This window comes from Chelonoidis abingdonii, chromosome 4 (assembly GCF_003597395.2).
Source record: "Chelonoidis abingdonii isolate Lonesome George chromosome 4, CheloAbing_2.0, whole genome shotgun sequence".
In the NCBI taxonomy this organism is placed as follows: Eukaryota; Metazoa; Chordata; order Testudines; family Testudinidae; genus Chelonoidis; species Chelonoidis abingdonii.
The window spans coordinates 40,172,870-40,196,459 of record NC_133772.1 but is presented as its reverse complement, the minus strand read 5'-3'; the positions used below and the strand labels follow the sequence as shown (position 1 = coordinate 40,196,459).

Sequence of the window (23,590 nt, the reverse complement as noted above, 5' to 3'; positions counted from 1 at the left end):
TAAGTGCTGATTCCTCGCAAAGTTGGAAATTAGTATATTGCCAATCAGTTGGGACTGTGTAAAACTGAACTTGGAGACAGTGGGGTTGTATTTATTACTGGTGTGAGGAAACTTAGCTTGACTCCCAAAGTCCATGCTGCGTTTGCAAAACTGGCAGTTAGAAAAAAAAATCTTGCGTGGTATTGAGTATACGAATCATAAGACACAAATATGAACCCCACAATACTGCTTTAGTCACTTCTCACTGTAGAACAGCTCTTAAACCTTGCTAATGGTGTCTTAGATTTGTCTGACTATACTAGCGAAGAGTTAAGTGCCTTAGAGTCTTCTTCCAAAAAGCAAAACATGTTAGAGTACATTATGAACTTATTGCAAAATCATTTAACCTCTGAATGAATGTCATACTGCTCATGTGTGGAGACTGGCATACTCTGTTCCTATAGTAAATTGACTCTCCCCTTTTCTCTGCAGGGGAAGTGTGTATAAAGTAAGACTTAAAATATTGCTGATACTGACAGCATTTCTGAGCTCTAGCCTGTTCCTTTTAACTAAGCTATATTGCATCATTTATAGGGAACACTAAAAGTTTAATGATGTGATTCAAGTGTACATTAACTCAAAGTAGTTAATTGTACAAATGTTGTTAATGAAAGTAATTCTAAAAATTGTGTTTTCCCTTAGATATTGCATTCAGACAGAATTGTACAAGACCGGGGTCTGGTAGTCACTGATCCAAAGGCAAAAGATATTGTGTTGGAACACAAAAGTTACTGTGCCAAGAAAATGAAGGAGAGACACTTCTGGGGAGATGTTCTGGGATATATCACCCCTGTAAGTAATAAAATAAAAATCAGAGTCTTTGCTGAATATACAGAAGACTAATAAGATGCCAGGTTTCTTTATTCTTGCAGCCTCAGTAACAGATTCAGCCAAGCACGAGGTACAATATTGTACCTATCCCTTCAGTTTCCTTATAATATTATAGCTACCTCTGATGCTTGGTCAAATAGCCACCCAAGAGAAGAAGGATGGTTCATCAGTTGGGTACTAGTCTGGGACTTGAACCTGTGTGTGTTTCCCTGTTCTGCTACAGGTTTCTGTGTGACTTTAATGCAAGTTGCATAGTCTCTCTGTGTCCCAGTTCCTCAGGGGGATAATAGTACTTCCCTATCTCACAGGGGTAGTGTGAGATTGTGATGTGCTCACATACTAGGGCAATGGGGACTGTATATGGACAGCTGCACAATGCAACCTGAATAATTTCAATACAGAGCAAAACTTTTTCTGCTGACACCAAACTAACTCTTATTTCCAAGCTCGCTAGTATTCAAGACATCTCCCTAGATCCCTTTTAGAATAATGAATATACCTTTTGATAATAGTAAAGGGCTGTGTAAACAAATAAGAAAAAGTGTAACCATGGGGGAGGGATAGCTCAGTGGTTTGAGCATTGGCCTGCTAAACCCAGGGTTGTGAGTTCAATCCTTGAGGGGGCCCATTTGAGGATTGGTCCTGCTTTGAGCAGGGGGTTGGACTAGATGATCTCCTGAGGTCCCTTCCAACCTTAATAATCTATGATTCTATGATTTAAAAAAAATAAATTGCTAATGATACCAACACTATTTATTGCAGCTCATCAGTTGCTGAACTGTTGACTTTTTTGTAGGCATGGCTAAGTAGAGGTTTGAAGGAGGGATTTGAAGGACAACAAGGAAATGTTACCCCTTTGACTCAAGTCCAGTTATGTGTTTGTACTATTTTCCTCCCTTTGAAGGATAGACGTTTTTTGACAAGTATTCAGCTGTGTCCACTTGCCAGTTAAGCTTGGTGAAAGTTGACTTCCAAGTGAAGGATCACTCAAGCTCTCAAACCAATTTTGCTTTTACTGTTAGCAGGGCACTACCAAATTCACTGTCCATTTTCGTAAATTTTACAGTCTTAGCATTTTAAGTATCTGAATCTGTTAAATTCAAGATTTTTAAATCTTAAATTTCAGTGTTGTAACAAAACATGAATATGTATTTAAAAATGGCAAAATATAAACATGTTAAAGCCTTTAAGACTCAGCATTTCTGAAACCTATCCCTTGAAGTACCTGTTCTTTTTGGGTTTCAGAAATATTTTGAGCACAAAGTAGTGGTGTTTTCAGAGTATTCTACAGACTGAAATGATGCCTTGAAGGGTGCAAACTGGACCACTTATTTCCATGTGTCAACTGCAAAGCCCTATGCTGACTTAGTTTTCATCTTTAGCTATTACACTGCTCATCGCTTCAGTAGAAATTTCTAGGAAATGTGCCGCATTAAGAAAGGTGGTCAGTTTTTTTTTTGTTTTGTTTTGTTTTGTTTTTTTTAAGGTCTTGCAGAGGAGTAAGGATGCAAGTGCTAAAGCAAAAATTGTTGGTCTGGCAGCGCATGTTTTAGCCCTTAACATAGGAGTTGGCTAGAGGGGGAGAGAAGATGTTGGTGGGGACTGAGAGATGATTTCTTTTAAACAAGTCTTGGTCTAAAACTATGTCTACACTACTGCCTATGTCAGCAAAACTTACATCACTCAGGGGTGTGAATATTCTACCCCCTGAGCAACATAAGCTATGCTGACGTAAGTGCTAGTGTGCACAGTGGCTGTGGTGGTGGGAGAGCTTCCTCTGCGACACAGCTTATGCTGCTCGTGGGGGCGTTTTTTAATGTTGTTGGCACAGAGCGTCTTCACCACACGGTCTGCAGTGGTGCACCCGTACCAGTACAGCTTCACCACTGCAGTGCTATAAAAATAGAAATGCCCTAAGAAAAGAGAATTTTAAATATTTAGATGAAAATTCAGGAAGATAAATATTGTATTTTTAACAGCTTCAGGTATCTGGAGTGAACTTGTTTTGTTTAAAAACAAAACAGTACAGGTCTCCCTGCAGCTTTTCTAGAAACGTCCTTTAGAATATGGCAAAATTCAGCAGACTGTGTTCACACTTCACTACAGCAAGTGTTTTGAATGCAGTAGACTCTGTTGGAAGCGTTATCACTTATCAAAGAGGGAAAGTATAATCACAGGAAGGTTAGGCCTTCTAGCAGACTCCACTTGGATATCCTGTGACTGTCTGGCTCTTCCATCCCTTACAAGAGCAGGTGTATGAAATTTCACTGTTCCTAACTTCCATTGGACATGAAAAAAATGGAATGCATAACCTATTAATCCCATTCTCCACTGGAGTCTTTCTTAAATTCAGTAAAATCTGTAGCTAAGATGGGCTTGTGCATTTACCTTTACTTGAAATTTTTAGTGTGCATTCCATAGTTGATACTAAGTAATGAAGCTCTACAAACATGCCAAAACGCTTCTTCAGAAGCCCACAAGCTGACCTGCAGTGATCCTTCCAACACTTTTCCTTGAAATATACAGAAAAATTGTCATCTGGCAAGTAGTAAAGTTTGTTGTAGATCCTGTTGTAATGTCTTTTTTTCTTTTCTTTTTCTTTTCCCTCTTTGCAAGTGGAACAGCCATGGCTACGACATTGCTAAAATGTTTGGAAACAAATTTACGTTGATCTCCCCAGTGTGGCTACAGGTGAAAAGAAAGGGAAAGGAGATGTTCCAGTTCACAGGACTACATGATGCTGACCAAGGTTCTTTAATTTCCCCTTGTTTGTGTGATGTTTGGTATGTGTATCATATGAAATATATAGTCAGGTACTTGCAATAGGCTGATGAAAAGACATTAACATTATTAGCCTTTCCAGTATACTCAATAGGATTTGCCTCTGGGCTTTCTGGAGGAGGAGAGTCCACTTGTCACGGTACTCCTTCTAATTAGAAGTCTATCTCGTCTCTCTTTTTTAAAAAAAGAAAACCAACACTCATTATTATCTCAGAAGTGTAGAAGAAGGGCAGAATTTCAATGGCTCCTTTCACCCGGCCCTCACAAACGCACAGGCAGACGATACGCTTGTACATAACATTTCTAACTGAATCCTGTCATACTTCATTCTTAACTTTGCCTAAAAGTATTTGGGATACACTGCTTAAAAGTCAGGCTACCATTCAGCTTATGCTATCAAAATTTACAATTTGAACAGGCCTTGCGCCGTGGTACGTCAAATGTACAGTTATCTCTCAATCTGAAAATACCCTCTGGTGACCGATTCTCGGCAACAAGCTTTAAATTCTGATCAGTTTCAGACAAATAATGAATCAATATCAAAGATCCTATGAAATGAGACAGGCATAAAATACCATTTTATTTAGCCGTTCATCCCAACGATCCATTGAAGCCCCACAAAATAATCAAAGCTCACATATGCTGCCGATCGACGGTAGTTGTGAGAAATTGGACCAGACACACGCTGTCTGCATTTCATCGTGAGCGCAGGGAACACCTTTGTAAGGAAAACATCGCTGAACTTATTCGGTTTCCGCGATGAACAGGGGCACCCTAGCTTTATTCTCTACATTCATAAGCTGGTACCCTCCACATAGAATGCACTGCTGAGCCCGTAACCATTTCCTTATGCGGAGAGGAGAGTTCGGCACATGACACTCATACTTACTCTGAAGATATCTCTTGAAACGAGACATTATAAAATATTATACCTTACGATCATTTCTTACGTTTAAAACTGTCATCTCGTTCGACAGCTGTGGATAAAGGATTAAGAAACTCTAAACACACTCAAATAGGTGAGACGGCATTTAAGTCTTCTGTAGCTCTTCGTTTGTGGTATTCGGCATAGGCGGAAGGTCTATATTTTCACGGAGTATGTGGATGGGGGTATCGAAGCTGACGCAAATAGTCTCATGCACCAAGCTCCTTAAGGGACCAACACTGGAGGGGAAAAAAAAACTATAAGAAAGAGTGCATCTAAGCCTTTATTCTGGTCAGTTATCTATTGGTAGCTCAGTAATTGAAGATACGTACTTTTTGGTCGCCTTGAGGCTTTTTCTCCTTTCCTGAGATTTCTCCCCTCCCTCCCCCACTTTTATTTTCTTGGTCATGACCTGGGACTACCGTGTTCTTGCCATCTTGCACTTCTGGCTGAGCATTCCTCAAAGGCTGGACTGCCGTGTCTTGGGAGAACGAGGATTGGCCTTGTGGACCACAGTAACTCTTGCGCTCGGTTACGAGAATCAAACTGATGATCCAAGTTAAGAGTGCTCTAGCATGATATCGTGAGGAACTGCTGCATTTTTCTCTTAACCTGAAAAGCTCTGAGCGTTCTATACACTGTTTCCTATTATTTAGAAAAATTGGAAAACATTGATATAAGATTACATCGCTAAAACAGCCACCTTGCCTACTCCATGATCCTGCAGTGACTGCATCGCCTTGTTATGTGCAGATGTCAACAATGTAAAGAGTCGGATTGCAGAAGATGAAATTCATTTAAAATCTAAAAGAATCCTCAGTGTGAACTCTTAAAATACAACCTCTAACCTCGATATAACGGCTGTCCTATAGGACCAAATCTTACCCCGTATAGGTGGAACAGTGTTATACTTGAACCTGCTTTGAATTCCACCGAGTGTGCAGCGCCCCCCCCGGAGCAACTGCTTTTAACTTCGTCCGTCTAATATCGATGTTGAGTCTATGAGGCCGTATCAAGTTAGATGGACTGTAGCATGTCTTTAACTACCAACTTTATGAGGAAGTAAACTTTTAAATAATGCCTCCGGATTCTCGTTAGTAACGCTAATACAAAATTCTAAGCTTTTTCTTGCTCTTGAGTTAGAATGGCTTTTCCCACTTGGGGGCACAACCCTTCTCCTGGTCACCTTGGATGCCCAGCCCCTAATAACCCTTTCCTGCTTGCTTATTGTGAACTGCCATCTCTAGTAACATGGGGCTAGAGCTAGTAAAAGTTTTGACTGGACGCGGGGGGAAGAGACATCATTGACCTTCCCCACAGAAGGAATACAAGATTGTCAGACGTGATAGAAATAATACAAAAACAGTAGAAAACGACTAGAGCGCTACTCTCTAAACTCACAAAGGCTCAACAAACTAAGTTTAAGAATAAAATTCTTGCTTTCCAGTAAATGTATTCCTTTAAGCATCTGGTGTCAATAATAGGCTAAACCAAACTTCCGACAGGAGAAACTATTCTTATCTCTTCAAGCTGGCATCCCCCTTTCAAGCAGCTGATTTTACAAGCCCCTACAATAACATTGGTTCTCCATTCGGAAGTATTTACTTTGCAGTCAATGATTCTTCGGAATGGACCACTTTTGAAACCAACAGGACAAGATTGCATAGCAATTTGTTATCTATACACACTGGAGTTACAAAGTAGAGAAGCAAAACCCTTTAATATCAGGGAGATTCTTCCCTGTGAATTTACTTAGTGTAATCCAGAGCAGTTGTAATTTTCATAATTACTTGTTTCTTTCCATCTCATTTCCTCGGGATTTTGTCTTGATGGCTGCGACTTACCAGATTTTGAGAGTATTTTTGGCAGGTAGGAAGCTAGAGGAGCTTTCCAAGACCATCGGTGCAAATAGCCAAGTGTAAAACTCATTGCTAATACAAATGAGTTAATAGTGGGATACTGTTACTGATCCCTTATGAAGCTGGACTGAATACCCTTCACAATCTTATAGTGACAATGAAACTTTCTGTTTAAATAGTAATTAGGTAGGATGTTAAACAGTAACTGCTAAACTTAATATCTAAATCTGTGGGACTGGACAACTTGCACCTGAGAGCTCTAAAAGACGCTGAAGACTTCAAGCTGTTCAGTGAATCTCCTGGCATGCTCGCGGCAAGTTCCAGAAGGAACTAGGAAAAAGTAGCTGTTGATTTCTAATTGCAGTAAAGCTCATGCGATAATGCAAATTAAATGGCGATTAAAAATTATTGCAGCTTTATCACATCTGTTAAACAATGGAATCACCATTGAAATTAATATTTTGGATGTTTTTCTAATCATTTTAAAAGATATCGATTTCATACAAATAACAGAATACAAAGTATCACACGGTGCTCATTTTTATTTTTATTTAGCCAAATATTTGCACTGTAAAAATGATAAACAAAGAGAGATTTTTTCAAGGTTCACATTTATACAGGTATGTAGTGCATCTCTGTGGTCGTACGTAACTATACAGAGGGTTTTGTTTGTGCGCCGGCCTAAAAACAACAGTGTAACAACATCTGAGCCTCAGTAGCCCTTAGGTCCTCACCTCTTCTTCCACGGCCCACCAATCCCCGCTGAAGAGACAACAAGTTTACACTTGTATGGGAGATAATACTGGCTGTCTCTTCTTTAACATGTAGATCGGGACAGGTTGCATGGCATTTGTAAACACTTGTGCAAGGTAATTTACATGCTGACTGCGCTAGAAAATTCCCATGCCCCTTGCAGGACTTACGCCAACCCTCAGGGCTGCTCCCTGCGCTACGCTCATAAAACAACGTGTTAATCGTCTTCGTACTGACTCCTTGGGGTAGAATTGTATGTCTCCGCTGCTCTGGTGTTTTACCTGTATTCCTGCCATATTGCGTATTCAGTTCACGGTCCCTCGGATTACTCTAGAGCTGTTGTTTGTTTTAAGACCCCTCACTGCAGATTTAGACAAACCAGAAGAAGGAACCATGGTGAGATTTAAGATAGCTTATAGACACGGGCGCGACCCAGTTTGAGAATTAAAGTGCCTGTCAAAATCTGAGAGGTTGGGCATAGCTTTAGAATCTTAAAGACCACTCCGATGCGGACTCGCTGAACCGCTCAAAAAGAAATCAGTTGCTTCTTTGCTTTACTGGTCCCGGCATGAGTGATTCGCAATGATGAAAATGAGCAATGTGTTGTTCTGCGCTTGCTTTAAGATAGTTTTGGCCAAAACCTGTAATCAGCATGGCTCATGTCCCTGGATGATTGATTGAACACAAAAGGAACATATGTTATCTTTAGCACATAAATGATCTGCAATCCCGCATAACAAGTGCCAATGCGAATTTCGATTTTCTGCGCCAGCACGGTCGCTTTTTTCGGGTGATTATCTAAAAAGCAGGCAGCATTATCTCCTCACAATGTAAACAAATTTGTTTGAGTGAATTGCCTGAACAAGCAGAACTGAGTGCGACTTGTAGGCTCTAAATTTTACAGTTTTTTTTATTTTTCGACATGCAGATATTTTTGGTACAATATTCTACATTTGGTAAGTTCAACTTCTCATGATAGAGATTGGCACTACCCAGTACTTGTATTAAGTGAATTGAAAAATGCTATCTCTTCTTATAGTGCAAATATATCTAAACATTAAATAATATAGTGACACTGTACATTGTTTCTGTGGCTGATTGAAATCCAATATATTTTGAAAATGGCTGGAAACATCTCCAAAATATTTTATATACAATGCGTATTCTATTCTGTTAAACAGGGCAATATAATTATTTTAAATGCTTGACACAGCCCTACTGAAAAAAGTACACTGTGGGATGACCAGTTATTAAAATCAATCCTGGGCAGAATCGGGGACAGCTTTTAAAAATAACGTCTTTATAGAATTAAAGAACGGTAGAATACATTAATGCTACGTCAAATCGCTGTTTAATGGAAATGGATTTGGTCAAATTGTCTCTAGAATCTTTTTGAGATTAAGAGTGTTGAAAAGATCCTATACTAGTTATTATGCAAGGTGTTGATTAGTATTGTAAAATCTAATTAAACTAGCATTAGGAATCAACATAGCAAATGGTAAATGGATTATAAACTGGCCAGCTGATCTCAAAATAATTGTAAATGGGGAATCCCCATCTAATGAGCTCTTAGCAGGGTCCCACAGTTATCTGCTCTTGGCCCAATGCTATTCAATATCTTGAAGAATGATGAGGAAGAAAATAGAAAATTGCTGCTGGTAAAGTCTGCCAATGACAGACATTGGTGGAGCAGTAAATGGTCAGTTCCACAAAGTGATATGTATCAGATGGTAGGCTGGGCTCAGCTGAATTCAGCTGTATTTCAGAGCATGTTATTTAATTTTATATTTGTGTAAACAGACTGAACAGCACGTTTGAAGGAAAGGGGTAGTGTGTTTTGGAAAGCAGTGACGCAAAGGAACTTGGGGATTATGGTGGATAACCAGTTTGAACATGAGCTGACAGTGTCTGTGGTGGCGAAGAACAAATGCAGTCTTGGATATATAAGCAGGGGACTATGAAGCGGAAGTAGGGAGACATTACTCATGTGGCAGTAGTGAAACATCACTGAATACTCTGTCAAGTTGTGAAGTCAAAACTCTTTAAAAATAAAAAGCAACAAAAAATAAACCTCAAAACAACATCCCCTTCCCCCCCACCTCCCTAAATTGAAGGGACTCAGAAGAGAGCTACAAGAATGATTTGAGGTCTGGAAGACCTGCCTTGCGGTGAGACTAAAATAGCCCTTTCTCTTTATTTGTATGCAGTGTGTGAACATATTCTTTGCTCTACATGTACAAACTAATATGAGTGGGAGGGTGGAGAAGGGAATACAATACATGTTTACAGAAACTGATTACTAGTTAATGCATTAACCTCTATGTTGTTAGTATAACAGCGTGGCAGCTGAAGGTTTCTAACTTACACTGAATTGTTCCCAATTCACTTTAGGAAGAAAATTTTGATGGATACGTAGTTGAAGTATGGAGTCAGCTGGGAAATCAAAAGCGGATGTAAGTATAAGCCTTTAGGATGCAGTGATTGAAAAAGTGGCTTCTGCAGTATAAAACCAACATATCTTTTTTTAAATAATTGTATAAAAGCTGTTGTAATTAATCCATATAGATTTGAATTTTATATTTGCACTGTTGATGTTTTATTTGTTCACAAGCCCTAACCAACTTGTTGCTCTTCTAATTGAATGCCAGTAACCTTCAAGGATCCTCTTTGCCTTATTTCCATGCAGTAGGAGTGTCTACAGGGCAATTAGGAGGTGTGGTAGCAGCACATGTAGACACACATGTGCTAGCTTTGATTAAGCTAGCTTGCTAAAAATAGCAGTATAACTGTAATGGCACAGGCTGCAGCCTGTGTTCGTACCCAGTGTCTTGGGTCATCTCCTGATTGCAGTGAAAATATTCCCATTTTTTGTGAACTCAGTTAAAGTTGCTCATTTGTTTCCTCAGAGTGGAAACCTTGAAAAGTAAAGAAACTGCAAGTTAAATCAGTTGCACCCAACACTATTTTTCAGGCCTTAATCCACTGTTATGAGACTTTCATACCACATTAATAATCTTTCAAACCTTAGTTCAGTTCAACAGTAAATCCCAGTGCACAAAAAATGGATAAACACTGCAACGTACAACATTAACTCGAACATGTACATGTTTTGTCTAACATATTAATGGATCTAAGTTAGTGGAAAAAACTTGAACGTATGAAGCTGGGAGGGGTTGCAAGTGCTTTGGAGGATACTGTAACTTAGTACAGCTCGTGTTTCATCTATCAGTTACTTTCTTATGGTTGTAAGCAACAAAAAGTCCTGTGGCACCTTATTGACTAACAGATGTATTGGAGTATAAGCTTTCGTGGGTGAATACCCCCTTCGTCAGACACATCACATGTATAAGGTGCTACAGGACTCTTGGTTGCTTTTTACAGATCCAGACTAACACGGCTACCCCTCTGATACTTTCTTATGGTTGTGTAAACCGTAAGATTGACTTTACGCCAACTACAGACCAGTTTAAATATGTTAACATGAACTCAGAGGGCTAAATTGCCAACAGCACAGGATTAAACATTACAGGGAATGTTGTTTGCTAAACTATAGGGGGAGAGTATCCTTTATTTGGTATGCTTCCAAAATGAGGCCTGCTTTCTCTACACTTCTGTAAGATTTTTGGGTGATTTATGGAGTTTAATTCTTAGCGTAAGTGTAATTTGCCTTCATTGTACTCCAGCATCAACTTTCTCCACATTGATACAGTAAATACTATTCTATTAGTTCAAGAGCAGTGGAAGCTCCTCATAGTAGAAACAGAAGCTATTTGTCTGCATTTTGAGGTTTTTTTATTCATGAAGTTGACTGTTAACTCACCTTTATATATCTTTAATGCTTATCCATTTTGCTAGCCATGCTGATCAAGAGGCTTAAAATAGATCTCGCTGACCTTGGCAAAGCTATTGGAGGGAGCATATCTAATGGATTGCAGTTCTCCTTCTCTTTGGAAGTGGTCCAAAATACAGCTTGGATAAAAAGTTTCTACTTGTATACAGATTAGTGGGTTTGTGTTTTACAGTTCTGGTGCTGGAGTTTCCGGGCAGTTGAGCTTGGCTCCCCTTCGTCAGACTTCCACTCAAAACCCCTACTTGTAGCCTTTATTATGCATTTCCCCACTGCATTTTGCTGGGGCCACTTAATCTGGTTTTTCATTAACCTTGCCTGTGTACAGTAGCCATAAGAATTTAACTGTTACTCTGGCCATGAGATGACACACCCTTCTCCACCTTAAGATCACAGGCACAATTGAGAGGCACTAAGTTGTGGGGCCAATATCTTTGTTTTACACCGGAACTCAAGTCACAGTAGTTAATGCCACCATTGATCAGAAGTAATAAATCTAAGGTCACTCTGCCCAGGTATCGTGTATGATGATAGACTTTCGTTCCACCATTCTTGGGGCTGGCAAACTTTCAGCAGTTTGCAACCATATCAGTGATTTTGGCCCTAACCTTCTAACTTGCAGAATTAAGCTAACACAGTGCTCAGGCAAGCCTGCTCTTGGATTGGTTTTTGTTCATAGTGTCTTGCTTTAGTGTCCATTAATTTTACCTCAAGCATCAGGGTAAAATTGTGTACTTGTGTCATGAGTATGCATGAGTTGTCTGCTGCTGGTTACCAGAAAAGTACAGGGTTAGAGTTTTCCATGTCCTTGTTGGTTAGTCCACATAGTGGCAGTATTGTAACATAATTCCTACTGTACAGCAGCTGACTTTCAAGGAATTGTATTTCAGAAGTGAAAGAACATCAGAAGGCAGGGAGCACTGAAGTTGGATGTTGGCACAAGAATGAATCCCTGTCCTATAGAGACATAGGTCCTTGATAGAACAGTAATTATGTATGCTTCATATACAGGATCTATATTAATTCTGTTAAGTACTTAGTACAGATTTCCCAGCAATTCATTGCTTTCCCTGAGGGTAAGGTTGGCTGCTTTTTGGTATCTGACCTTGAAGAATCTGTAGCATCATAATGGTGCTCCTAGAACAGCTAGCTTCTGCCATCAGATTACTTCCCAAGCCATCGGATGGCAAGACAACAAGGAGATCTGGTTTCCTTATGGGATTGGTACTCTTACACTGTAGTATGAATCTGGCTATGTTGTGAAAGTAAATTAGCCTGCTGACTTTAAGCGCCACTCCCTGTTGACTATAGCAGCCAACAATTGACCAGCAGGAATTGTGCATGTGTGTCAAAACAAATGCAGAAATATGTAACAGATGTCACATTAGTTACTTGACAACAGGATCTGCTGAAGTTATGTAAAATTCTGCTTTTTGAAAAGGGATCAGGGTTGCAGAGCTGTAACTAAGAACACAACAGTTCTAAACCTAAATACACAAACACTTAAATACTAATGTGATAAATGACAAAATTGTTTTTTCTGATTGATCCTTCCAATGGACTTGTGGTATGTTAGCTGTAAGGAGGAAGTAGATGTCTTAAATTTCCTAATATTATATCATAGCATTATGGAAAAAACTCACAGACCGTTCAGTACTGCTCCCAATGCTGAATTATTCCGTACAGTACGCTTCATAGTGTTTTGGTCAATTCCAAATTAAAATCCCTTAAGTGATACAGCTTGTTGGTTGCTTTTGTAGGCTATTCTACAGCCTAATAGACTTAGCTGTCAGAAATTTTCTTTTTCTCAATTCCATCCTTTCATCCCATTACTCCTAGTTGTACCTAAATAGCACACCAAACTCTCTTCCTTCTGCTTCTACCATTCCAATATCTGTAGACTTCCCAGCTCTCCTATGCAACCATTTAGTATTCATTTAGCATTTTTAATAATTCTCTCAGAATAGATCATACAAATATGGTGGGAAATGCAACCATAACTAGTTACCCAAGTTAGCACAGATTCTTATAGCTTTTTATTGTCGCTTTTTTTTTTGCTTGTAGCTTTTTGCACTATTAATATTAACTCCAATCTTAAGGCTCATTAAAGTTCTAATAGCGCTCATGACTGTGTACACTGGTACCTTACTAAAATTACTTAGTATGACAAAGTCAGGCTCAATGACTGTAAGAGGGTGAAGGAATCAGGTATATTAGTCCTAGGGTGATAAAGGCCCTTTTCCCTACAAACTGAGAAGGGGTTACCTCAGGTTAATTAGGGACACCTGAGTCCAACTAAGGGCTGCCTGAGACCTTTTAAAATGCCTCCTCTGGTGAGAGAGGGAGGAGAGGAGACAAGCTGCTGCTGGGCTTGTGGAGTTAGTGACCCAGTCTCATCCCAGTTGATTGGCACAATTAGAACAAGCAGACAGACAGAGACAGAAGGAAAAAGGAAACAGAAGAAATAAGGATCAGGAGCAATTAGTTGGAATTCCATTTCTGGGGGAAGCTTCAGCTTTGCTCTAACCCCTTTCTCTCCTCTTCCAGTTGTCTGTCCCTCTAGACAACAGTTCTCAGGGGTGGGCACTGGCTGGCAGAGTCCTGGACCCTGTTGAGGCTCTTTAGAACATAAGAGTGGAAGCAGAGAGAGAGGCTTCGCTAGGGTGAGAGGCTGCTCTCCTCCCCATAGAGTAAACAACCAAAACGGAGTGCCTGTTTAGGGGAAAGACTGATACCCTGGAGCCAACAACAGGACATCCCCTCCCTCAGCAAAGGGGTAGGGAAAGGTATCCCCCTCTGTTTCGTGTTTGTAAATTGATTTCTTTTTGTTTGGTGAGGGAGCACTCCTTGGGCCTGCCCCTTGAAAATACTGATAAGTAAACGGGGGCGCGGGGGACAAACACTGTCCAGAGTGGAGCTGATTTACCCCAAGCCCTGCCACCACCAAAAGGGGGAGTGCTAGATATACAGTAAATCTGGCCATAGCTCACTAGCGATAAGGAACCTACCAAGCAAAGGATTTAGCATAATTAGAACAATGATTTAAACTCAAAATTAGCCCACATTTCAGCCAAGTTGGATTAGTTGGTACAAACCATATATTCCAGTAAGGTTTTAGTTGAGCAAATATCCCAGAGAGAGACATTTTCTTGATAGATAATGCTGAATTTTGCTGGGATTAGTGCAACTGTTCTTGAGACACAAACATTTACTTGTCTATGTGGTGGCACTCTAAGGATAAAATGTGTAACAGCCTTGAGTAAGTGTCCCTACGGCCTTAGCTTCTTTCAGGATTTGCCACTAACAATGCATATCAGAGAGGGTTGTAATGATAGTGCTGCATCTCTTGTCTTCCTATTTTCCTGTGTAGGGATCATTGAACTCTTAAGTGATCCAGTGTATGTGGTGTGTCCAATTTCAGGAATTTAGGAATATGTTTCCCTGTTGCTAGAATTCAAAGGATAAGGATATTTGACAACTGACTTAATTCAAGTTCTTCAGTTTTCTCTCTGGCAAATAACTGCTGCCTAACACAGCAGCATGGTCCCGAAGATAAAGCTCTGAAGTAAGCATCTGAAACATTGTCAGCTCAGCCACTGATCTTGTGACCACTGGCAACTTCTTTCATCTCTTTGTGCCTCTTTTCCCTTTGGTTGTATCAGTATAGATAGTAAGAGAGCCCCTATTCAAAGAGCTTATTGTGTGTGTGTTCATATGCCTGAAACAATGGGGCTTCTCGGCACTACCATAATACAAATAAATAATTTTGCAAGCTGAAATGCTTGACGTTTCCTTTGTTTAGAATCGGCATCTGCATGGCTTATTGTCATGGTTACAGGGTGAAATGGGCTTTGGACCCCTTTAGTTCCTCTGAGGTGTACCCCATAGGTGACCAGCCTGCTTTCTCCACCTCACTCTGGGTCCAGCCACTCCAGCCAGGGTCTGTAGGTGGCAGCCCTCACCCTCTTTTCCCAGCTGTGTTAATGTGATCGGCCCAACTGCTTTTGTTCTGTGTGTGAGAGCCCTGTCGCTCCAGGGACCTGTGATTAGCGATAGTGGTTAAAGTGACTAAAAAATTTTCAAAGAACAAAACAAATATTTATTTATTTACTTATTTATTCACCCAAAGGTATAGAGCATACAGAGAAAAGAACAAAAATGATAAAGGTCTCTAATAGCATATTTTCCCTTAATTACACCTTAATCTGTGCTTATAAGCATTTACATGTTCCTCTGAGCCCAGCTGATCTCCATCTCTGGCTAGGAGAAACAGGCTGTTCTCCTTGCAGCATGGTGTGTGTCCTTGCCAGACTGTCAGCTCTCACTGAGGGTCCCTGGCAGCCTTTCTCAGCTCACCTGAACCCCCTCCTTTTTCTAGGCCTAAGGCCCTGTAATTGCTTAGCGTTCCCTTTGATCTCTCTCTTTCTCAGCCTTGGCAACAGAGCTGTGTCACCAGCATTGAGACCGAGGAGTTGCCTTTTCATGACTGTAAATCTAGCTATTGTGTCTGAGTGTGTGTTGGGATGCACCTTAGCTAGGCCATTGTACTGCCTTTCCTTCTTGGTTCCNCGTGTTTCATCTATCAGTTACTTTCTTATGGTTGTAAGCAACAAAAAGTCCTGTGGCACCTTATTGACTAACAGATGTATTGGAGTATAAGCTTTCGTGGGTGAATACCCCCTTCGTCAGACACATCACATGTATAAGGTGCTACAGGACTCTTGGTTGCTTTTTACAGATCCAGACTAACACGGCTACCCCTCTGATACTTTCTTATGGTTGTGTAAACCGTAAGATTGACTTTACGCCAACTACAGACCAGTTTAAATATGTTAACATGAACTCAGAGGGCTAAATTGCCAACAGCACATGATTAAACATTACAGGGAATGTTGTTTGCTAAACTATAGGGGGAGAGTATCCTTTATTTGGTATGCTTCCAAAATGAGGCCTGCTTTCTCTACACTTCTGTAAGATTTTTGGGTGATTTATGGAGTTTAATTCTTAGCGTAAGTGTAATTTGCCTTCATTGTACTCCAGCATCAACTTTCTCCACATTGATACAGTAAATACTATTCTATTAGTTCAAGAGCAGTGGAAGCTCCTCATAGTAGAAACAGAAGCTATTTGTCTGCATTTTGAGGTTTTTTTATTCATGAAGTTGACTGTTAACTCACCTTTATATATCTTTAATGCTTATCCATTTTGCTAGCCATGCTGATCAAGAGGCTTAAAATAGATCTCGCTGACCTTGGCAAAGCTATTGGAGGGAGCATATCTAATGGATTGCAGTTCTCCTTCTCTTTGGAAGTGGTCCAAAATACAGCTTGGATAAAAAGTTTCTACTTGTATACAGATTAGTGGGTTTGTGTTTTACAGTTCTGGTGCTGGAGTTTCCGGGCAGTTGAGCTTGGCTCCTCTTCGTCAGACTTCCACTCAAAACCCCTACTTGTAGCCTTTATTATGCATTTCCCCACTGCATTTTGCTGGGGCCACTTAATCTGGTTTTTCATTAACCTTGCCTGTGTACAGTAGCCATAAGAATTTAACTGTTACTCTGGCCATGAGATGACACACCCTTCTCCACCTTAAGATCACAGGCACAATTGAGAGGCACTAAGTTGTGGGGCCAATATCTTTGTTTTACACCGGAACTCAAGTCACAGTAGTTAATGCCACCATTGATCAGAAGTAATAAATCTAAGGTCACTCTGCCCAGGTATCGTGTATGATGATAGACTTTTGTTCCACCATTCTTGGGGCTGGCAAACTTTTAGCAGTTTGCAACCATATCAGTGATTTTGGCCCTAACCTTCTAACTTGCAGAATTAAGCTAACACAGTGCTCAGGCAAGCCTGCTCTTGGATTGGTTTTTGTTCATAGTGTCTTGCTTTAGTGTCCATTAATTTTACCTCAAGCATCAGGGTAAAATTGTGTACTTGTGTCATGAGTATGCATGAGTTGTCTGCTGCTGGTTACCAGAAAAGTACAGGGTTAGAGTTTTCCATGTCCTTGTTGGTTAGTCCACATAGTGGCAGTATTGTAACATAATTCCTACTGTACAGCAGCTGACTTTCAAGGAATTGTATTTCAGAAGTGAAAGAACATCAGAAGGCAGGGAGCACTGAAGTTGGATGTTGGCACAAGAATGAATCCCTGTTCTATAGAGACATAGGTCCTTGATAGAACAGTAATTATGTATGCTTCATATACAGGATCTATATTAATTCTGTTAAGTACTTAGTACAGATTTCCCAGCAATTCATTGCTTTCCCTGAGGGTAAGGTTGGCTGCTTTTTGGTATCTGACCTTGAAGAATCTGTAGCATCATAATGGTGCTCCTAGAACAGCTAGCTTCTGCCATCAGATTACTTCCCAAGCCATCGGATGGCAAGACAACAAGGAGATCTGGTTTCCTTATGGGATTGGTACTCTTACACTGTAGTATGAATCTGGCTATGTTGTGAAAGTAAATTAGCCTGCTGACTTTAAGCGCCACTCCCTGTTGACTATAGCAGCCAACAATTGACCAGCAGGAATTGTGCATGTGTGTCAAAACAAATGCAGAAATATGTAACAGATGTCACATTAGTTACTTGACAACAGGATCTGCTGAAGTTATGTAAAATTCTGCTTTTTGAAAAGGGATCAGGGTTGCAGAGCTGTAACTAAGAACACAACAGTTCTAAACCTAAATACACAAACACTTAAATACTAATGTGATAAATGACAAAATTGTTTTTTCTGATTGATCCTTCCAATGGACTTGTGGTATGTTAGCTGTAAGGAGGAAGTAGATGTCTTAAATTTCCTAATATTATATCATAGCATTATGGAAAAAACTCACAGACCGTTCAGTACTGCTCCCAATGCTGAATTATTCCGTACAGTACGCTTCATAGTGTTTTGGTCAATTCCAAATTAAAATCCCTTAAGTGATACAGCTTGTTGGTTGCTTTTGTAGGCTATTCTACAGCCTAATAGACTTAGCTGTCAGAAATTTTCTTTTTCTCAATTCCATCCTTTCATCCCATTACTCCTAGTTGTACCTAAATAGCACACCAAACTCTCTTCCTTCTGCTTCTACCATTCCAATATCTGTAGACTTCCCAGCTCTCCTATGCAACCATTTAGTATTCATTTAGCATTTTTAATAATTCTCTCAGAATAGATCATACAAATATGGTGGGAAATGCAACCATAACTAGTTACCCAAGTTAGCACAGATTCTTATAGCTTTTTATTGTCGCTTTTTTTTTTGCTTGTAGCTTTTTGCACTATTAATATTAACTCCAATCTTAAGGCTCATTAAAGTTCTAATAGCGCTCATGACTGTGTACACTGGTACCTTACTAAAATTACTTAGTATGACAAAGTCAGGCTCAATGACTGTAAGAGGGTGAAGGAATCAGGTATATTAGTCCTAGGGTGATAAAGGCCCTTTTCCCTACAAACTGAGAAGGGGTTACCTCAGGTTAATTAGGGACACCTGAGTCCAACTAAGGGCTGCCTGAGACCTTTTAAAATGCCTCCTCTGGTGAGAGAGGGAGGAGAGGAGACAAGCTGCTGCTGGGCTTGTGGAGTTAGTGACCCAGTCTCATCCCAGTTGATTGGCACAATTAGAACAAGCAGACAGACAGAGACAGAAGGAAAAAGGAAACAGAAGAAATAAGGATCAGGAGCAATTAGTTGGAATTCCATTTCTGGGGGAAGCTTCAGCTTTGCTCTAACCCCTTTCTCTCCTCTTCCAGTTGTCTGTCCCTCTAGACAACAGTTCTCAGGGGTGGGCACTGGCTGGCAGAGTCCTGGACCCTGTTGAGGCTCTTTAGAACATAAGAGTGGAAGCAGAGAGAGAGGCTTCGCTAGGGTGAGAGGCTGCTCTCCTCCCCATAGAGTAAACAACCAAAACGGAGTGCCTGTTTAGGGGAAAGACTGATACCCTGGAGCCAACAACAGGACATCCCCTCCCTCAGCAAAGGGGTAGGGAAAGGTATCCCCCTCTGTTTCGTGTTTGTAAATTGATTTCTTTTTGTTTGGTGAGGGAGCACTCCTTGGGCCTGCCCCTTGAAAATACTGATAAGTAAACGGGGGCGCGGGGGACAAACACTGTCCAGAGTGGAGCTGATTTACCCCAAGCCCTGCCACCACCAAAAGGGGGAGTGCTAGATATACAGTAAATCTGGCCATAGCTCACTAGCGATAAGGAACCTACCAAGCAAAGGATTTAGCATAATTAGAACAATGATTTAAACTCAAAATTAGCCCACATTTCAGCCAAGTTGGATTAGTTGGTACAAACCATATATTCCAGTAAGGTTTTAGTTGAGCAAATATCCCAGAGAGAGACATTTTCTTGATAGATAATGCTGAATTTTGCTGGGATTAGTGCAACTGTTCTTGAGACACAAACATTTACTTGTCTATGTGGTGGCACTCTAAGGATAAAATGTGTAACAGCCTTGAGTAAGTGTCCCTACGGCCTTAGCTTCTTTCAGGATTTGCCACTAACAATGCATATCAGAGAGGGTGGTAATGATAGTGCTGCATCTCTTGTCTTCCTATTTTCCTGTGTAGGGATCATTGAACTCTTAAGTGATCCAGTGTATGTGGTGTGTCCAATTTCAGGAATTTAGGAATATGTTTCCCTGTTGCTAGAATTCAAAGGATAAGGATATTTGACAACTGACTTAATTCAAGTTCTTCAGTTTTCTCTCTGGCAAATAACTGCTGCCTAACACAGCAGCATGGTCCCGAAGATAAAGCTCTGAAGTAAGCATCTGAAACATTGTCAGCTCAGCCACTGATCTTGTGACCACTGGCAACTTCTTTCATCTCTTTGTGCCTCTTTTCCCTTTGGTTGTATCAGTATAGATAGTAAGAGAGCCCCTATTCAAAGAGCTTATTGTGTGTGTGTTCATATGCCTGAAACAATGGGGCTTCTCGGCACTACCATAATACAAATAAATAATTTTGCAAGCTGAAATGCTTGACGTTTCCTTTGTTTAGAATCGGCATCTGCATGGCTTATTGTCATGGTTACAGGGTGAAATGGGCTTTGGACCCCTTTAGTTCCTCTGAGGTGTACCCCATAGGTGACCAGCCTGCTTTCTCCACCTCACTCTGGGTCCAGCCACTCCAGCCAGGGTCTGTAGGTGGCAGCCCTCACCCTCTTTTCCCAGCTGTGTTAATGTGATCGGCCCAACTGCTTTTGTTCTGTGTGTGAGAGCCCTGTCGCTCCAGGGACCTGTGATTAGCGATAGTGGTTAAAGTGACTAAAAAATTTTCAAAGAACAAAACAAATATTTATTTATTTACTTATTTATTCACCCAAAGGTATAGAGCATACAGAGAAAAGAACAAAAATGATAAAGGTCTCTAATAGCATATTTTCCCTTAATTACACCTTAATCTGTGCTTATAAGCATTTACAGGTTCCTCTGAGCCCAGCTGATCTCCATCTCTGGCTAGGAGAAACAGGCTGTTCTCCTTGCAGCATGGTGTGTGTCCTTGCCAGACTGTCAGCTCTCACTGAGGGTCCCTGGCAGCCTTTCTCAGCTCACCTGAACCCCCTCCTTTTTCTAGGCCTAAGGCCCTGTAATTGCTTAGCGTTCCCTTTGATCTCTCTCTTTCTCAGCCTTGGCAACAGAGCTGTGTCACCAGCATTGAGACCGAGGAGTTGCCTTTTCATGACTGTAAATCTAGCTATTGTGTCTGAGTGTGTGTTGGGATGCACCTTAGCTAGGCCATTGTACTGCCTTTCCTTCTTGGTTCCCCTGAGAACCCTTTTTTGCTCTAACTCCGTAGTAAATAACTCGCCATAAACACAGATGTATGAACCATACCAGTAAAAAAAGACATTTCCCAGTTCATCACACTTTACTCATTTCTGTAAACTCTTGACTCTAGGGATGTCACTTTAAACTAAAGCAAACAAAACACCACCTCCTCCTCCTCAGTAAGAGAGCAAGAAGTGTGGAGTTCTGATGAGTCCAAAAATAGCTATTTATAAAAAGCTTTGAGTCTCCTTTCTCTTCAACTAGCTTTTCAGAAGAGCAGGAAGGTTGCTGGTGCACTAGTTTGATCACACCAAGGCTTGAAAGTCTGACTGCTCAAGTTCCCCTTAAATCGTGTTTTCTGTTTCTCTTATAAAGTGGACTGGACATAGTCGTCTTTCATTTATTTTGAAGAGCAGAAAGTTAATGTTGCCAGTATCCCAGTGTTGGCTGGAGCTGTGGCTGTTTGCTCAGAGGTCCTGCCCCTGTTTAGCCTATTATAATCTTCAGTCCGTTCCTTCAACTCTGACTTTTACTCTTTGTCTGTGCATCCCAAGACTATATTGGTTTTTAGTACACTTTGAACCTTTTTTTCTGAGAAACTTGAAGTGAATTGCCTTTAAAGGGGCCACTTTTATTTTCCTATAGAGAAAAAAGCATTGTTCTAACTGAAGCAGTTAAGTTACATAAAATCAGACTAAAAAGGTGTACACAATGTACAGGTCTGCATTTGTCTATTTGGAGTGCAAACTGCCTCAGTTGAAGGGTACAAGTTTTCCTGCAAGACCCAGTGTTTCCACAAATGACCATATGATCTAATGTTAACAACATTCTTTCCACAGCATGCCCACCTGCTACTGATTTGTGAACTAAGGATTTTCTTTTCCTTCAGTCATCCTGTGCTCTTTATACAGGCTAGCCTCTTGCAGCATCCACTTGGTGCCTATTCACACTCTTGTGCTGAGAACCACTAGAAGTAATTAAAGATGAGGGGCAGAAATCCTGCTAATCTTCTTTTCAGACTCCTACATAGCAAGTAAACTCCTGTTTCTGTTAATGAGCAGGATATTTTTACTCTGCATTTAGCCTCTCTGAAGAACTCCACAGTACAATGGACAGATCTTCAGTCTAATACTAGGTTCTTTTGCTTCATATGAGGTAGGGAATGTGGAAGAAACCTTGTCAGAGAACTAGGTTAACTGCTTTCCCTAAAGAGTGACTCCTAATTGACTCCAAAGTGACTTTCTGTATGTCACTCAACAATAGCAAAAGTTCCTTGGTGGGCATGAAGAATAAAATTCCACAAGCTTCTCATCCTATAGCATTTGTCTTGAGAAATGTAACAAGGTAAAGACTGTTAGAAGGGCAGAGTGGCACTCTTTCCCCTGTCTCTCCTCAGGCAGTTGGTTGCGTGCTGGGCAGATTCTCTTTCACTAATCTGATACCTAAAAATTCACTGCATTTTTATTCTGTTCTTTTCCCCAGAGGTCCTGGATCAGTTTGTTGTAGAGGCCTGAATGTACCACTCAGGGTACGTCTACACTGCACGATTATTTCGAAGTAGTTTAAACCGATGTTACAAAACCGATGTTATAAAATCGGTTTTGCGCGTCCACAGTGCGATCAAAAAATCGATTGCTTTAGGCAACGTGTAACAGAGATCCATGTATCAGAGGCACAGTGTGCCCGTGTGCAGTGATTCAGCAGGGTTGCCCTGCAGAAGCGCACCCGTTGTTTCTCTCCCGTCAACCTTCCTGGTGCTACCGGTCATGCCCTCCCGTTTGTGTCAGAACGTAATTAAGGAATAGCAGGAAAAGAAACAGAGACTTGTTAGTGGGAGAAAATGATGTGGGGGGGAGATCACTTGAGTGGCAGCCTCACTGGGCGTAGACAGTCAGCAGATGGACTCTTTTTAGCACCATAAAGGAGGAATTGAACTGCTCATGCAACAATCGAATCTTCCAAATGTGATTGCAAAAAATTTCAGCCAAGCTTCAATGTTAGCTTGTTATTAGAGCCCGTTCTGTCCTATCTACTTGCTGCGGAGCAATGATGTGCCTCATGTGAGCATTTAAGGCGTTCTCACTGGATGGAGCAGTCCTGCAGAACGCTGTCTACCAGAGAGGGGTAGATGGAGAGGAGCGGAACTGCTCTTCAATGCTGTAAGCGTCCGTTACCAGCAGCATTCAGTACACATAGGGTCAAAAGTAGTCAAGGAACTGATTTCTTACCTCTTTTTTTCACGTTGTGGGGGGGGGGAAGAAACATGAGGACTGTTCTGAACACGCAGACACTGGTTTGACCTACAGACAATTGGGAGCTAGCCAATAATGCAAATAATTGTTCAGAGACGTTGACTGTGGAGTGTGAGTCCTGCAGTACCCCCCCTCCTTTGCGAGTCGTTACCATTTGAGTCTCTTGGCTTCCCGTGACGCTGTCCGTCACGCTGTGATATCCATGCAGTTTTTATTCAAAGCGCTTTGCTTTCGTTTCCTGTAACGACTGGATACTAACATGATTTTGTCTCCCATACAAGTATCAGAACCTGAGTATCTCCGTAGCGTCCATGCTGGAGCTCTTTTCTGGACTGAGACTGCCGATTGCCACCCGTGCTGATCAAGCCTCCGCTGATCAAGCAGGAAATGCTATTCAAAGTTCGCGGCTTTTCCTGTTTACCCTGCCCCTGCATCCGAGTTCAGATTGCTGTCCAGAGCGGTCACTGATCACTCTGGATGCCGCCCGGAGGCCATAAGTCGATTTCCATCCACCCGAATACCTAACG

General features: G+C 41.0%; 1 protein-coding gene across 1 annotated transcript in view; it reads left to right on the top strand.

The window, feature by feature from the left end:
- CHID1 (chitinase domain containing 1) overlaps positions 1-23,590 on the top strand; it is a 323,968-nt gene that overhangs the window by 10,775 nt on the left and 289,603 nt on the right. Inside the window, 8 exon segments of the mRNA XM_075065078.1 lie at positions 682-831; positions 3,487-3,619; positions 5,917-5,964; positions 6,391-6,445; positions 6,447-6,492; positions 9,580-9,635; positions 13,390-13,425; positions 21,895-21,914. Coding sequence (XP_074921179.1) covers positions 682-831; positions 3,487-3,619; positions 5,917-5,964; positions 6,391-6,445; positions 6,447-6,492; positions 9,580-9,635; positions 13,390-13,425; positions 21,895-21,914 — 544 coding nt within the window.